At 45.2% G+C, this 17,456-nt stretch overlaps 2 protein-coding genes across 2 annotated transcripts; both read right to left on the bottom strand.

Moving 5' to 3' along the window:
* Window positions 1-666: 666 nt before the first annotated feature.
* LOC310785873 (E3 ubiquitin-protein ligase TRIM21-like) lies at window positions 667-3,204 on the bottom strand. Its single transcript, XM_083647037.1, has 2 exons — window positions 3,154-3,204; window positions 667-2,878 (listed from the first exon to the last, which is right to left on the bottom strand). The coding sequence occupies exon 2, from the start codon at window positions 2,867-2,869 to the stop codon at window positions 1,211-1,213; it is 1,659 nt and encodes a 552-aa protein (XP_083503163.1). The 5' UTR covers window positions 2,870-2,878; window positions 3,154-3,204; the 3' UTR covers window positions 667-1,210.
* Window positions 3,205-6,205: 3,001 nt separating this feature from the next.
* On the bottom strand, window positions 6,206-15,258 carry LOC310786999 (uncharacterized protein). Its single transcript, XM_083648322.1, has 3 exons — window positions 15,140-15,258; window positions 13,216-14,863; window positions 6,206-8,397 (listed from the first exon to the last, which is right to left on the bottom strand). The coding sequence occupies exons 2-3, from the start codon at window positions 14,852-14,854 to the stop codon at window positions 6,755-6,757; spliced, it is 3,282 nt and encodes a 1,093-aa protein (XP_083504448.1). The 5' UTR covers window positions 14,855-14,863; window positions 15,140-15,258; the 3' UTR covers window positions 6,206-6,754.
* Window positions 15,259-17,456: the final 2,198 nt, after the last annotated feature.

Raw genomic sequence — 17,456 nt, 5'->3', positions numbered from 1 at the left:
TTTACATGTGTTTAGTGATGTCATAGGGAATTCCCCGCCTCCTGGTGGACCTGGTCCAATGAGAGACTGTTTTTAATCCAAACGGTTACCACACCTGCATGGACTTTAGGCCTGAGACTGTCCTCCTACAGGCCTCTCCTTTGAAATGTCAAACATTTTCAGAGGTAAGCGAAAAGGGGTGTGGCAGATGATTGAGAGAATTGAGAATCATTCAGTTTGCAGTGTGGAATGGCAGTCAATACAGAGCAAACTAGTACTGGTCGCTGCACTAGCTGGACAGTCAGGGCGCCTGGTCGGGGTGGAAGGGAACTGGTGGGAATAGCGTGATTCTCCCACGTGCTACGTGCTACCGGTGAAGCTCCCCACCAGGTGAAAAGAAGCAGCTGGCTACCTGCCCATGTGTTGGAGGAAGCATGGTGCTAGTCTTGGCTCTTCCCAGATCGGCAGAGGGTGGAGCAGCGACCGGGGCAGCCAATAGGGCAGCATGGGGATAAATTGACCAAGTATAATTGGGGAGAAAATGGGGAAAAATCAGAAAAACAATACAGAGCAAACTAGAGGGCACTCAGTAGAGGGCATAGTAGTCAAACATCAAATAAATTAAGTGGCCTATGCAGGAAGATAAGAGTCATGTAACCATACAAGCTCTTTCTATTGGGTTTTATTTATTTCAGTAAACATACAGTACAGTAGATTGCAGAATTCTGTTTTTCAATCAAATGCTCTTTAGTAATTGTCTATTATTAAAATGCTCAGTATATATACACTGCTATGAGAGTAATCACCTTTTTGTTCATCCCCTGGACATGTTACAAGGAAACCAGAAAATTGGTAATATTCACACTCCTGCAATAGTGATTAGATTTAATGACGTTTTATGATTCCCTGTGTTTGCTGCAACAAGTATATATCACACATAAAAGAAAAACAGGATATAAAAAAATACAACATTTACCATATTAACCAGAATCTGAAGTTTAATATTTCTTTACCTGTACTGTTTTTTCTCTCTCTCACGATAAAACTAAATCATTTTTGCCAAGGAGAAGGTATTAGAAGACAAGATACATTAATAGTACTGTTTTTTTTCCATTGTTGTTTTGTCTTCTCCTCTCAGTGGAGAGCTGAGACAAGAACAAATGTATCTAAGACAAGTCAAAGTGTTTGTTTGCACTTGCAAGTCAAATCATGTGTACATTTGATGATTAGTCTAATCTGTGTGATTGACAGGAGAGATGATCAGAGGGGCGGAGTTGTCACCGGGACTGAAGTATGGGTAGAGTTTCTCAGTGAAGCTGCAGCCAGTAAAGGAGTAGATCAGAGCTGCAGCATCTACATCATAAAAGGAGACCAGACCCTCCTCATAATCCACAAACACCCCCACCTTCTGAGGCTTCGTCTTCAGAGAGAGGAGGACATCAGGGTCAGCATCAGCTTTGTACACATTTCCATTCCTCAACCATATAGTCCAGGAGCCTTTCTCTGTGCCTACTTGGTTCCCAATTTCCCCCGGGGGGTCCTTAAAGTATTTCTGTTTCTGATTCTGGTTTGGTGCCTTCCTGTTGATCGACCCTCTGGCCACTCCTACCTCCCAATCAGGCTTCCCTTTAACCTGAACCTCGTAGTAAAACCTTCCTGAAGAGAAGCTCTGCTTTCCTAAAACCTGGGCATGTTGAAAACATGGGTTTTGTGAGGATTCACCATCATGTACTTGTTTCCCATCATCAGACAGGATGAGCCAGGTGCTTGCTGTATCAGGATCCAGAGTCACAGCCACTGCAAACTGCTGGACCCTCTTCAGCTCAGCCTCAAGCAGCTTCTCCATCTCTTTCCTGAGAGTCTCCTCCAGCTGAACCACAGCTCTCTTCACAGTCCCCTCATATGAGGAGCGATGGACACTGACCTCTGTCCAGTCCTTGGTGTGTGGAGGAGTGTTCAGGGATGAGAAGCTTTGGAGGAGGTGGAGGTGGTCTTCAGTGCGTGAGAGCTGCTCCACCTCAGCGCTTCTCTTCATCAGCTCAGAGATTTCCTGTTCCAGCTCTTCGATGAAGCTTTGAGCCTGTTTCTCTTTTGTTTTCTGCTTCTCCTCAATCGTCTCAATGAGCTCAGCCTGGCCTCTCTCCACAGACTGCCTCAGAGCAGTGAAGACCCGCACACCGTCTGCTATCTCTCTGTCTGCATCTTCCTTGCTGAGCTCCACCGTGTGTTTGATCTCCTGAATCTTCAGTCGTCTCTCCTGGATCTTCAGCTGAATTTCAGCCTCCGTCTTCCCCAGCTCAGACTTCTTAACTTCACATTCTTCTTTCAGAGGAACAATGTCATGTAACTTGTGGCCTACAGCAGTGCAGTGCAGACACACACACATCTGGTCCGTCTTGCAGAACAGCTCCAGTGGTTTATCATGCTCTTTACACACCCTGTCTTCCAGGTTCTCCACAGGATCAATCAGTTTGTGTTTTTTCAGGCCCGCCATTTTTTTATGAAGCTCCAGGTGAGTCTCACAGTAGGAGGCCAGACACACCAGGCAGGACTTCAGGGCCTTCAGTTTGGTCCCAGTGCAGACGTCACAGGGAACTTCTTGGCCCATATGTGGTCTCAACTCTGGGTTGCTGCTGGTTTTAATCTGAGCTGACTTTCTGAACTGAGCAGCCATCTCAGATATGAAGGTATTGACCTGCAGCTCGGGTCTTCTGTGAAAAAGCTTTTTACACACCGGACACTGGCACTGGACACTAACATCCCAGGACTGTGTGATACAGTTCTTGCAGAAGTTGTGACCACATGGTATGGAGACTGGATCAATGAACACACCCAGACAGATGGAGCACAGAAACTGATCTTCAGATTGAAGATTGCTGGCAGCTGACATATCTAGACACTGAGACCAAAAGTGAAAGTTTTAAATAACAATACTGTAACACATATTTCTTTTGAGAAAACATCAAAGTTACTTATCATAATATTATCAAATGTCATTTTTAGTGTAGTTAAATTGCACTAAGCTGAAAACATCATTTTGACAAGTATCAGTGTAAAATGACAACAGGGAAACCTATCTGGATACAGCTCAATTATGTGTCACTGCTCTCGGTTTAAACCATCGACATATATATCTCAGTGGTTTAAACAGTAAATATTATCTGCTGTACTCACCTATCTATGTCTAAGACTGCTGTATTGTTGAGGAAGGCCTGATGATCTTCAGTTTATTATTCTTTCCAGAGAAAGACAGAGACTTGTCGACTGCAGCAGTGCTATCGCTCTGAGTTAGCCTACTTTCAGTTTGACTTTATGTCACCTTCAAACACACCTGTCTCTGCCGTGTTGCTCCGCCTCTTCCTGCAGTTAAATATTAATCTCATAGCAGTTAATGTTTTGTAACTTTGGACTCACTGTATGCTAGCTGTCTACACAAGAAGGCTAGCAATGCTTGAATTAAATGACTGATGAAACTGTGAACCTCTGATGTTTAAACCTGGATTAAAAATAAAACAATACAACTATACAAGGCTAGCAACATTGAGGACCAGTGTGCGAAATACCCGGTTGCAATCGGGGGGTCCTCCTACAGTGGCCCAGTGTTATGCTGAAGTCTTGCACAGAGGCCATATATCTATTTGTGTGCTCACGTGGTAGCACACGTACGATGGAGGCTCGGTCTTTCGGGGCGGCCGACGCGGGTTCGAATCCAACCCGAGGTCCTTTGCTGCATGTCATCCCCTCTGTCTATCTCCCCACCTTTCCTGGCTGCCTACTGTCCTATCTAAATAAAGGCAAACATGCCCCCCCCCCCCCCCCCCCCCAAAATAGAACGACCGCACCGTGGATTTATGCCTCCGCCATTAGTTCATTATTGAGTCCAAATCCCCATTTGAGGCAAATTGGAAGAAATTCCGTCAAGGCACTCCTGAGATGTTGCGTTACAGAGCTTGGAAGTTGGGTGTGTGAGGTCACAGTGAACTTGAACTTTGACCTTTAACCATCCAAATCTAATCAGTTCATCCTTGAGTCCAAGTCGATGTTTGAGGCAAATTTGATGAAACTCCGTCAAGGCATTCCTGAGATATCGCGTTAACAAGCTTGAAAATGGCGTTCGAGAGGTCACAATGACCGTTCTCCCGAGTGGACTTGGGTTTGAATGGATCCAACGCTGATTGGCTGAAGGAGTTGTCTGTCAAGGCAAGTACACCCGCCCAACTTCCGCCCACTGCAAAGACTGGGTGAAGGCTTCAGGCCAGACGGGAAGGAAGAACAAAATGAAATGTGAGTTCACGTGACCGACTGGTTTAGCAGGCTACTGGCATGTGGTCTTGTGCAACGCAGAAGACCAAATGGCCTTGCCCCTAAAATGATGAAATTCCCACCCTGTGCCAGCCAGGCAGCACCAAAGCTCCTGCATCACATCGCTAGTTTGCCTGGGAAGCTAAGCAGGTTTGGCTGTGGTTAGTCGTCCTTGGATGGCGGCCCACGTAGTCCTAGAGGCTTGGAACCCCTTCATGGCCGCTTGCAGCTATATTTCTGGATCAGTTGGATATCTAACAACATGCTGGAAGTTTGTCCAGTATTGATTGGACTTTAAAGAAAACATAGCTGGTAGTCTCGCTTGCCCGACTTCGCTCCTACATACAGTACATAGCTGGTCACCCGACTGAACTCAAACCTTGAGCGCTGAGAGCCTAATGGTTGCATCATGGCATCACAGGTGATGAGATGATGCAGATGATGTGGTGAGAGGAGAGAGGAGAGCAAGCTCAGAGGACAGGGCAGGAAGGCATGTTTGTCCTTGGTCAGCCACAGTGGCTGAGGGGATTTGCATACATTTCCCTCGCTGCATGCTGCATGCTGCATGCATTCCCTTCACCGTTATATATAAATAACCAGGCGGCTCGCTAGCGCGGCCTCGCCCCGCCCTACAACTCGCCGAGCTGGCCCTGCAGCTTGCATACGCAGCTCGACCGCTGTGCGGCCTCGCCCCGCCCTACAGCTCGCCGAGCTGGCCCTGCAGCTTGCATACGCAGCTCGACCGCTGTGCGGGCTCACTTGCTCCCTCGCCCCGCCCTGCAGCTCACCCGCTGTGTGGGCTCACTTGCTCTTATGACAGCACTGATGACCACTGTGCGTCACGGCCTCGCCTGCTTTATGACATCACTGATGGCATCATCACTGATGACATCACATGATTAGGTAATTAGGGCAATCACCTAATTAAACAAGTATCAGAGCTTTTTTCCCCCAAAGCTGTAGCCTCCATCACCCCCTACACTCCCATAGCTGCTGAGGACTTAAGACTATACTGAGTTAGCTTCTGCCATCCACCACCAAACTGCTGCTAATGCACTCCAACATTTTATTACCTACATCTAACTTGTTGTGCAATACCTTTTTTTTTATCTTGATTTTATCTTGTCATCTTGCATGCCAACACTTTATTATTTAACATCTAACTTATGCAATAGGCTAACCTTTTATCATCTTGTTTTACCTTTTCGTTTTATGCCTACAATGACCAATAAAGTGTCTTATGCGTTATGTTTTCTGTCACTGTTGTAAATGATCACATGGACACCTTTGACCTCACTGGATGATGGAAAGAGAATTTCCCAATGTTCTTCACAGTATCAGTGTGCTGTATTTATTATATCTTCCTCTGCATGTTCCCCAATCCCTGTATATCATTTACATGTGTTTAGTGATGTCATAGGGAATTCCCCGCCTCCTGGTGGACCTGGTCCAATGAGAGACTGTTTTTAATCCAAACGGTTACCACACCTGCATGGACTTTAGGCCTGAGACTGTCCTACTACAGGCCTCTCCTTTGAAATGTCAAACATTTTCAGAGGTAAGCGAAAAGGGGTGTGGCAGATGATTGAGAGAATTGAGAATCATTAAGTTTGCAGTGTGGAATGGCAGTCAAGAGCAAACTAGTACTGGTCGCTGCACTAGCTGGACAGTCAGGGCAGGGCGCCTGGTCGGGGTGGAAGGGAACTGGTGGGAATAGCGTGAATCCCCCACGTGCTACGTCCTACCGGTGAAGCTCCCCGTCAGGTGAAAAGAAGCAGCTGGCTACCTGCCAATGTGTTAAAAACAATAGAGCAAACTAGAGGGCACTCAGTAGAGGGCATAGTAGTCAAACATCAAATAAATTAAGTAGCCTATGCAGGAAGATAAGAGTCATGTAACCATACAAGCTCTTTCTATTGGGTTTTATTTATTTCAGTAAACATACAGTACAGTAGATTGCAGAATTCTGTTTTTCAATCAAATGCTCTTTAGTAATTGTCTATTATTAAAATGCTCAGTATATATACACTGCTATGAGAGTAATCACCTTATAGTTCATCCCCTGGACATGTTACAATGAAACCAGAAAATTGGTAATATTCACACTCCTGCAATAGTGATTAGATTCAATGACGTTTTATGATTCCCTGTGTTTGCTGCAACAAGTATATATCACACATAAAAGAAAAACAGGATATAAAAAAACACAAGATTTACCATATTAACCAGAATCTGAAGTTTAACATTTCTTTACCTGTACTGTTTTTTCTCTCTCTCACGATAAAACTAAATCATTTTTGCCAAGGAGAAGGTATTAGAAGACAAGATACATTAGTAGTTACTGTTTTTTCCACAGACAGGGAGTTTGTCTTCTCCTCTCAGTGAAGAGCTAAGCTGAAAGAACAAATGTATCTAAGACAAGTCAAAGTGTTTGCACTTGCAAGTCAAAGCATGTGTACATTTGATGATTAGTCTAATCTGTGTGATTGACAGGAGAGATGATCAGAGGGGCGGAGTTTTTACCACCATCATTAAAACAGGGACCGAAGTATGGGTAGAGTTTCTCAGTGAAGCTGCAGCCAGTAAAGGAGTAGATAAGAGCTGCAGCATCTACATCATAAAAGGAGACCAGACCCTCCTCATAATCCACAAACACCCCCACCTTCTGAGGCTTCGTTTTCAGAGAGAGGTGGAGACGAGGGTCAGCGAGAGCTTTGTACTCATTTCCATTCCTCAACCATATAGTCCAGAAGCCATTCTGTGGGCTCAGTATGTTGCTTCCCTTCCTGTTGATCGACCCTCTGGCCACTCCTACATCCCACTTAGACTTCCCTTTAACCTGGACCTCGTAGTAAAACCTTCCTGAAGAGAAGCTCTGCTTTCCTAAAACCTGGGCATGTTTAGAAAATCTCTCTGGGTTGGCTGGGAGATTCTTCTCTACATCACTATCATGTACTTGTTTCCCATCATCAGACAGGATGAGCCAGGCGTTTGCTGTATCAGGATCCAGAGTCACATCCACTGCATACTGCTGGACCCTCTTCAGCTCAGCCTCAAGCAGCTTCTCCATCTCTTTCCTGAGAGTCTCCTCCAGCTGAGCCACAGCTCTCTTCACAGTCCCCTCATATGAGGAGCGATGGACACTGACCTCTGTCCAGTCCTTGGTGTGTAGAGGGGTGTTCAGGGATGAGAAGCTTTGGAGGAGGTGGAGGTGGTCTTCAGTGTGGGAGAGCTGCTCCACCTCAGCGCTTCTCTTCATCAGCTCAGAGATTTCCTGTTCCAGCTCTTCGACGAAGCTTTCAGCCTGTTTCTCTGTTGTTTTCTGCTTCTCCTCAATCGTCTCAATGAGCTCAGCCTGGCCTCTCTCCACAGACTGCCTCAGAGCAGTGAAGACCTGCACACCGTCTGCTATCTCTCTGTCTGCATCCTCCTTGCTGAGCTCCACCGTGTGTTTGATCTCCTGAATCTTCAGTCGTCTCTCCTGGATCTTCTGCTGAATTTCAGCCTCTGTCTTCCCCAGCTCAGACTTCTTAACTTCACATTCATCTTTCAGAGGAACAATGTCATGTAACTTGTGGCCTACAGCAGTGCAGTGCAGACACACACAAATCTGGTCCGTCTTGCAGAACAGCTCCAGTAGTTTATCATGCTCTTTACACACCCTGTCTTCCGGGTTCTCCACAGGATCAATCAGTTTGTGTTTTCTCAGGCCCGTAATTTTTTTATGAGGCTCAAGGTGAGTCTCACAGTAGGAGGCCAGACACACCAGGCAGGACTTCTGGGCCTTCAGTTTGGTCCCAGTGCAGACGTCACAGGGAACTTCTTGGCCCATATCTGGTCTCAACTGTGGGTTGCTGCTGGCTTTCATCTGAGTTGACTTTCTGAACTGAGCAGCCAAATCAGATATGAAGGTGTTGACATGCAGCTCGGGTCTTCTGTGAAAAAGCTTTTTACACATGGGACACTGGCACTGGACACTAACATCCCAGGACTGTGTGATACAGTTCTCGCAGAAGTTGTGTCCACATGGTATGGAGACTGGATCAGTGAACACACCCAGACAGATGGAGCACAGAAACTGATCTTCAGATTGAAGATTGCTGGCAGCTGACATATCTAGACACCGAGACCAAAAGTGAAAGTGTTAAATAACAATACTGTAACACATATTTCTTTTGAGAAAACATCAAAGTTACTTATCATAATATTATCAAATGTCATTTTTAGTGTAGTTAAATTGCACTAATCTGAAAACATCATTTTGACAAGTATCAGTGTAAAATGACAACAGGGAAACCTATCTGGATACAGCTCAATTATGTGTCACTGCTCTCGGTTTAAACCATCGACATATATATCTCAGTGGTTTAAACAGTAAATATTATCTGCTGTACTCACCTATGTATGTCTAAGACTGCTGTATTGTTGAGGAAGGCTTGTTGATCTTCAGCTTATTATTCTTTCCAGAGAAAGACAGAGACTTGTCGACTGCAGCAGTGCTGTCGCTCTGAGTTAGCCTACTTTCAGTTTGACTTTATGTCACCTTCAAACACACCTGTCTCTGCCGTGTTGCTCCGCCTCTTCCTGCAGTTAAATATGAATCTCATAGCAGTTCATGTTTTGTAACTTTGGACTCACTGTATGCTAGCTGTCTACACAAGAAGGCTAGCAATGCTTGAATTAAATGACTGATGAAACTGTGAACCTCTGATGTTTAAACCTGGATAAAAACTAAAACAATACAACTATAGAAGGCTAGCAACATTGAGGACCAGTGTGCGAAATACCCGGTTGCAATCGGGGGGTCCCCCTACAGTGGCCCAGTGTTATGCTGAAGTCTTGCACAGAGGCAATATATCTATTTGTGTGCTCACGTGGTAGCACACGTACGATGGAGGCTCGGTCTTTCGGGCGGCCGACGCGGGTTCGAATCCAACCCGAGGTCCTTTGCTGCATGTCATCCCCTCTGTCTATCTCCCCACCTTTCCTGGCTGCCTACTGTCCTATCTAAATAAAGGCAAACATGCCCCCCCCAAAACTAGAACGACCGCACCGCGGATTTATGCCTCCGCCATTAGTTCATTATTGAGTCCAAATCGCCATTTGAGGCAAATTGGAAGAAATTCCATCAAGGCGCTCCTGAGATGTTGCGTTACAGAGCTTGGAAGTTGGGTGTGTGAGGTCACAGTGAACTTGAACTTTGACCTTTAACCATCCAAATCTAATCAGTTCATCCTTGAGTCCAAGTCGATGTTTGAGGCAAATTTGATGAAACTCCTTCAAGGCATTCCTGAGATATCGCGTTAACAAGCTTGAAAATGGCGTTCGAGAGGTCACAATGACCGTTCTCCCGAGTGGATTTGGGTTTGAATGGATCCAACGCTGATTGGCTGAAGGAGTTGTCTGTCAAGGCAAGTACACCCGCCCAACTTCTGCCCACTGCAGAGACTGGGTGAAGGCTTCAGGCCAGACGGGAAGGAAGAACAAAATGAAATGTGAGTTCACGTGACCGACTGGTTTAGCAGGCTTACTGGCACGTGGTCTTGTGCAACGCAGAAGACCAAATGGCCTTGCACCTAAAATGATGAAATTCCCACCCTGTGCCAGCACCAAAGCTCCTGCATCACATCGCTAGCTTGTCTGGGAAGCTAAGCAGGTTTGGCTGTGGTTAGTCGTCCTTGGATGGCGGCCCACGTAGTCCTAGAGGCTTGAAACCCCTTCATGGCCGCTTGCAGCTATATTTCTGGATCAGTTGGATATCTAACAACATGCTGGAAGTTTGTCCAGTATTGATTGGACTTTAAAGAAAACATCGCTGGTAGTCTCGCTTACGCGACTTCCCTCCTACATACATAGCTGGTGACCCGACTGAACTCAAAGCTTGAGCGCTGAGAGCCTAATGGTGTTGCATCATGGCATCACAGGTGATGAGATGATGCAGATGATGTGGTGAGAGGAGAGGAGAGAGGAGAGGAGAGAGGAGAGAGGAGAGAGGAGAGAGGAGAGAGGAGAGAGGAGAGAGGAGAGAGGAGAGAGGAGAGAGGAGAGAGGAGAGCGAGCTCAGAGGACAGGGCAGGAAGGCGTATTTGTCCTTGGTCAGCCACAGTGGCTGAGGGGATTTGCATACATTTCCCTCGCTGCATGCATTCCCTTCACCGTTGCTTTGCCTGACACACTTGGGAAATATCAGCCATAACTACACTGGAGCTAAGAATAACAAGAGGTCCAAGTTTATTTCATGAATAATAATATGCACTATTCATAATTCCGTCAATATAAATAACCAGGTGCCTCGCCCCGCCCTACAACTCGCCGAGCTGGCCCTGCAGCTTGCATACGCGGCTCGACCGCTGTGCGGCCTCGCCCTGCCCTACAGCTCGCCGAGCTGGCCCTGCAGCTCGCATACGCAGCTCGACCGCTGTGCGGCCTCGCCTGCCCTACAGCTCGCCGAGCTGGTCCTGCAGCTTGCATACGCAGCTCGACCGCTGTGTGGCCTCGCCCCGCCCTACAGCTTGCCGAGCTGGTCCTGCAGCTTGCATACGCAGCTCGACCGCTGTGCGGCCTCGCCCCGCCCTACAACTCGCCGAGCTGGCCCTGCAGCTTGCATACGCAGCTCGACCGCTGTGCGGCCTCGCCCCGCCCTACAACTCGCCGAGCTGGCCCTGCAGCTTGCATACGCAGCTCGACCGCTGTGCGGCCTCGCCTGCCCTACAGCTCACCGAACTGGTCCTGCAGCTTGCATACGCAGCTCGACCGCTGTGCGGGCTCACTTGCTCCCTCGCCCGCCCTGCAGCTCACCCGCTGTGCGGGCTCACTTGCTCTTATGACAGCACTGATGACCACTGTGCGTCATGGCCTCGCCTGCTTTATGACATCACTGATGGGATCATCACTGATGACATCACATGATTAGGTAATTAGGGCAATCACCTAATTAAACAAGTATCAGAGCTTTTTTCCCCCAAAGCTGTAGCCTCCATCACCCCCTACACTCCCATAGCTGCTGAGGACTTAAGACTATACCGAGTTAGCTTCTGCCATCCACCACCAAACTGCTGCTAATGCACTCCAACATTTTATTACCTACATCTAACTTGTTGTGCAATACCTTTTTATCATCTTGATTTTATCTTGTTATCTTGCATGCCAACACTTTATTATTTAACATCCAACTTATGCAATAGCCTAAGCTTTTATCATCAACACATTCGGCTGTTAAATGCAGAGAAGTAGAAAACTGCACTGACTGTGTATCGTAGCATTTGCACTTTTTTTTGTATGCAAATTCCTTTACTTTTATCTTACTTTTTATTTTTTTACTTTATTTATTTTTTATGTATTTCTAAAACCAACTGTTTACAGATGCACCCTATGCACTTTACATGTGTATAAACAATGTTGCGTCCATGCACCCTTGCGGCTCAGATCCATGTACGCTGAGGGACACGGGGAACCAAATGCACTATCTCGGTTCTGATCACACTGAGCTTCTTTCCTATTTCCCTTGTGTATGTATGTATTTTTGTATTTTGTGACCGAAATGAAATACAATATGTTTACTTGCAACGGTGATGAACTGTAGAAACTGAATTGCCCCCCGGGGATAAATAAAGTTTTCTCAACTCAACTCAACTCAACTCAATCTTGTTTGTACCCTTTGTTATATGCCTACAATGACAAATAAAGTGTCTTATGCGTTATGTTTTCTGTCACTGTTGTAAATGATCACATGGACACCTTTGACCTCTCTGGATGATGTTAAGAGAATTTCCCAATGTTCTTCACAGTATCAGTGTGCTGTATTTATTATCTCTCTTCCTATGCATGTTCCCCAATCCCTGTATATCATTTACATGTGTTTAGTGATGTCATAGGGAATTCCCCACCTCCTGGTGGACCTGGTCCAATGAGAGACTGTTTTTAATCCAAACAGTTACCACACCTGCATGGACTTTAGGCCTGAGACTGTCCTACTACAGGCCTCTCCTTTGAAATGTCAAACATTTTCAGAGGTAAGCGAAAAGGGGTGTGGCAGATGATTGAGAGAATTGAGAATCATTCAGTTTGCAGTGTGGAATGGCAGTCAATACAGAGCAAACTAGTACTGGTCGCTGCACTAGCTGGACAGTCAGGGCGCCTGGTCGGGGTGGAAGGGAACTGGTGGGAATAGCGTGAATCTCCCACGTGCTACGTCCTACCGGTGAAGCTCCCCGTCAGGTGAAAAGAAGCAGCTGGCTACCTGCCCATGTGTTAAAAACAATAGAGCAAACTAGAGGGCACTCAGTAGAGGGCATAGTAGTCAAACATCAAATAAATTAAGTAGCCTATGCAGGAAGATAAGAGTCATGTAACCATACAAGCTCTTTCTATTGGGTTTTATTTATTTCAGTAAACATACAGTACAGTAGATTGCAGAATTCTGTTTTTCAATCAATTGCTCTTTAGTAATTGTCTATTATTAAAATGCTCAGTATATATACACTGCTATGAGAGTAATCACCTTTTTGTTAATCCCCTGGACATGTTACAATGAAACCAGAAAATTGGTAATATTCACACTCCTGCAATAGTGATTAGATTTAATGACGTTTTATGATTCCCTGTTTGCTGCAACAAGTATATATCACACATAAAAGAAAAACAGGATATAAAAAAAAATACAAAATTTACCATATTAACCAGAATCTGAAGTTTAACATTTCTTTACCTGTACTGTTTTTTCTCTCTCTCTCACGATAAAAGTAAATCCTTTTTGCCAAGGAGAAGGTATTAGAAGACAAGATACATTAGTAGTATTGTTTTTTTCCACAGACAGGGAGTTTGTCTTCTCCTCTCAGTGGAGAGCTAAGCTGAAAGAACAAATGTATCTAAGACAAGTCAAAGTGTTTGTTTGCACTTGCAAGTCAAACCATGTGTACATTTGATGATTAATCTAATCTGTGTGATTGACAGGAGAGATGATCAGAGGGGCGGAGTTGTCACAATCATCATTATGACAGGGACTGAAGTATGGGTAGAGTTTCTCAGTGAAGCTGCAGCCAGTAAAGGAGTAGATAAGAGCTGCAGCATCTACGTCATAAAAGGAGACCAGACCCTCCTCATAATCCACAAACACCCCCACCTTCTGAGGCTTCGTTTTCAGAGAGAGGATGACAGGAGGGCCAGCAAGAGCTGCATACTCATTTCCATTCCTCATCCATATAGTCCAGAAGCCCTGCACTGGGCCCAGTGTGATGTGTCCCTTCCTGTTCATTGACCCTCTGGCCACTCCTAAAGTCCACATAGTCTTCCCTTTAACCTGAACCTCGTAGTAAAACCTTCCTGAAGAGAAGCTCTGCTTTCCTAAAACCAGGGCATGTTGAGAAAATCTATCTGGGTTGTCTGGGAGATTCTTCTTTACATCACCATGATGTACTTGTTTCCCATCATCAGACAGGATGAGCTCGGCGTGTGCTGTATCAGGATCCAGAGTCACATCCACTGCATACTGCTGGACCCTCTTCAGCTCAGCCTCAAGCAGCTTCTCCATCTCTTTCCTGAGAGTCTCCTCCAGCTGAGCCACAGCTCTCCTCACAGTCCCCTCATATGAGGAGCGATGGACACTGACCTCTGTCCAGTCCTTGGTGTGTGGAGGAGTGTTCAGGGATGAGAAGCTTTGGAGGAGGTGGAGGTGGTCTTCAGTGTGTGAGAGCTGCTCCACCTCAGCGCTTCTCTTCATCAGCTCAGAGATTTCCTGTTCCAGCTCTTCGACGAAGCTTTCAGCCTGTTTCTCTGTTGTTTTCTGCTTCTCCTCAATCGTCTCAATGAGCTCAGCCTGGCCTCTCTCCACAGACTGCCTCAGAGCAGTCAAGACCCGCACACCATCTGCTATCTCTCTGTCTGCATCTTCCTTGCTGAGCTCCACCGTGTGTTTGATCTCCTGAATCTTCAGTCGTCTCTCCTGGATCTTCAGCTGAATTTCAGCCTCTGTCTTCTCCAGCTCAGACTTCTTAACTTCACATTCTTCTTTCAGAGGAACAATGTCATGTGACTTGTGGCCTACAGCAGTGCAGTGCAGACACACACACAACTGGTCCGTCTTGCAGAACAGCTCCAGTGGTTTATCATGCTCTTTACACATCCTGTCTAACAGGTTCTCCACAGGATTGATCAGCGTGTGTTTTTTCAGGCTTGTGTTTTTCTGATGAGGCTCCAGGTGAGTCTCACAGTAGGAGGCCAGACACACCAGGCAGGACTTCTGGGCCTTCAGTTTGGTCCCAGTGCAGACGTCACAGGGAACTTCTTGGCCCATATCTGGTCTCAACTCTGGGTTGCTGATGGCTTTCATCTGAGTTGACTTTCTGAACTGAGCAGCCATCTCAGATATGAAAGTATTGACATGCAGCTCGGGTCTTCTGTGAAAAAGCTTATTACACATGGGGCACTGGCACTGGACACAAACATCCCAATACAGTGTGATGCAGTCCTTGCAGAAGTTGTGACCACATGGTATGGAGACTGGATCAGTGAACACACCCAGACAGATGGAGCACAGAAACTGATTTTCAGATTGAAGATTGCTGGCAGCTGACATATCTAGACACTGAGACCAAAAGTGAAAGTGTTAAATAACAATACTGTAACACATATTTCTTTTGAGAAAACATCAAAGATACTTATCATAATATTATCAAATGTGGTTTTTAGTGTAGTTAAATTGCACTAAGCTAAAAACATCATTTTGACAAGTATCAGTGTAAAATGACAACAGGGAAACCATATCTGGATACAGCTCAATTATGTGTCACTGCTCTCGGTTTAAACCATCGACATATATATCTCAGTGGTTTAAACAGTAAATATTATCTGCTGTACTCACCTATGTATGTCTAAGACTGCTGTATTGTTGAGGAAGGCCTGATGATCTTCAGCTTATTATTCTTTCCAGAGAAAGACAGAGACTTGTCGACTGCAGCAGTGCTGTCGCTCTGAGTTAGCCTACTTTCAGTTTGACTTTATGTCACCTTCAAACACACCTGTCTCTGCCGTGTTGCTCCGCCTCTTCCTGCAGTCAAATATGAATCTCATAGCAGTTCATGTTTTGTAACTTTGGACTCACTGTATGCTAGCTGTCTACACAAGAAGGCTAGCAATGCTTGAATTAAATGACTGATGAAACTGTGAACCTCTGATGTTTAAACCTGGATTAAAACTAAAACAATACAACTATAGAAGGCTAGCAACATTGAGGACCAGTGTGCGAAATACCCGGTTGCAATCGGGGGGTCCCCCTACAGTGGTCCAGTGTTATGCTGAAGTCTTGCACAGAGGCAATATATCCATTTGTGTTCGAATCCAACCGGAGGTCCTTTGCTGCATGTCATCCCCTCTGTCTCTCTCCCCACCTTTCCTGGCTGCCTACTGTCCTATCTAAATAAAGGGCAATCAGCCTTAGAGCAATTCATCTGCCCTAATTAAAAAATCAGGCTCCATCAGGTCACCAGCACGTGTGCTCTTTACACCCCCTGAAAGTTTCAGCCCGAATCAGCCTCAAATACAACACACAGTGTACCAACCCAGGTAGTGTAATAATATGTACATCACTTTATATTGATAACTTAGTGGACAAATTGGGTCAAAACTATGGAGTGTTGAGTGTGTTACTAAACGCAGTGAAAGAAAAAGTATTTTATTGTGTCACTGAACACATGGCTGTGTAAAAAATCGACATGGCGATATATCACGATATTTGTCTGAAATATCAATACAGTATTGCGGGAAAACATATCGCGATATATTGCTGTATCGATGTTATTGCACAGCCCCTAATTATACCACACCTAAGGGTGTTTTTGCCCGACGACCCTTAGGTTTGGTATAATGAGCATATACCACGGCCTGTCGTGATCTATTGCTTAAATTATAGGATAGAAGCAATAACAGCCATATAGCTCCGAAAAAGATCACAGACACACAACCTATAGATAAAAAAACAACATCTTTATTCATTTCCATGATAAAAGATATAGGAGCTCACACATTATGTCAAACTGCATTTGAAACATATGCGCACGGATCACCGTCCTCATTTCAAATCGTTTCACCGCGTTTAAACAAAATCAACTGTATTGCTGGGCAGACAATGAAATGCTCACAGACCGACGATGCTCAAGTTTGAACCCACTCGACTCAACAGAGAAAAACACACACATCCCACTACAAAAAACTACAAAAATGACACACTCAAATTAAAAAAGTAGAGTAGAGTAAAGTGTGCACACTCTACTTCATTTGAAATCAACTCATTTTCTCCATGACACACATGAACACGACTGTCACAATACCGGCCGTAATACTGCTAAATAAGTGGTTCTGGTCGAAATGAAGTTGCGGTGAGTAAATGTGTGGTTGTCTGCATCGCCGGGTAATAATGCATCACACCTACACAGATAGTCACTGTCACACACAATAAAATGAAACACACACTGCAAACACAGATATACAGTCGTTGCATTAAAACATGATTGAAAAACAGTCGTTCCGTACAGTAGGTACAGTGTCACATCATGTGACATGAGACACTGAAATGGTTGGAAAGCAGCAGGTACAAACTGGGAGGGAGAACCAGGGACAACGCATTTGTGGGCAGACGTGTGCAGTGCAAGCATGAGTAAACCGAAGCCGAGTTATGACTGGCTGTGATGACACTGTCTCCTCTCATAGATAATGATATTTCAAATAGTCAGACCGTCTTATGGGCAGTAAGAGGCTAAGGAGCTAGAGTTGGGGAATAACAGATTCCAACAGTAATCCTATTCCATGACTGTATTATTGTTATTTCAGCCTAGATACACACAGTCCATTGTGTTTTTAGATGGTGGATGAACCCAACGTTTTTAGAATTTGGATTTTTGTCAGCCCATCGTGTTGACTTTTAAATGTTGCATTACTTCAGATTTGACTGTCCCACAGTACAGATTATGATATGACCATAATATAACTGTGCAGGGTTGATAGGGTTGTTGATCAATAACAATGACTCAACAATAACTTTGCCAGGTGCTGAGATTTATGCATTTCAAAACTAATTTTTTTGGCTGTGCTCTCCGTTTTGGAACAAATGACATTTCCAACTGCTTAAAAGATGGACTTCGCTGCTACAAGAGCAACCAGCTTTACAACAAATGTGTTCTCGT

The sequence above is a fragment of the Poromitra crassiceps genome (assembly GCF_964638095.1).
Source record: "Poromitra crassiceps genome assembly, chromosome: 12".
Classification (NCBI taxonomy): domain Eukaryota; kingdom Metazoa; phylum Chordata; class Actinopteri; order Beryciformes; family Melamphaidae; genus Poromitra; species Poromitra crassiceps.
The sequence above is the reverse complement of the archived record's forward strand: the minus strand, read 5'-3'. Positions and strand labels throughout refer to the sequence as shown.

Excerpts from the sequence above, each read along its gene's own strand:
- LOC310786999 (XM_083648322.1), bottom strand. The coding sequence starts at position 14,854 with ATGTCAGCTGCCAGCAATCTTCAATCTGAAAATCAGTTTCTGTGCTCC. Across the intron at positions 8,398-13,215 it reads TCCTGTCAATCACACAGATT|ATATGTCAGCTGCCAGCAAT; the intron begins AGATTAATCATC and ends CTCGGTGTCTAG.
- LOC310785873 (XM_083647037.1), bottom strand. The coding sequence starts at position 2,869 with ATGTCAGCTGCCAGCAATCTTCAATCTGAAGATCAGTTTCTGTGCTCC.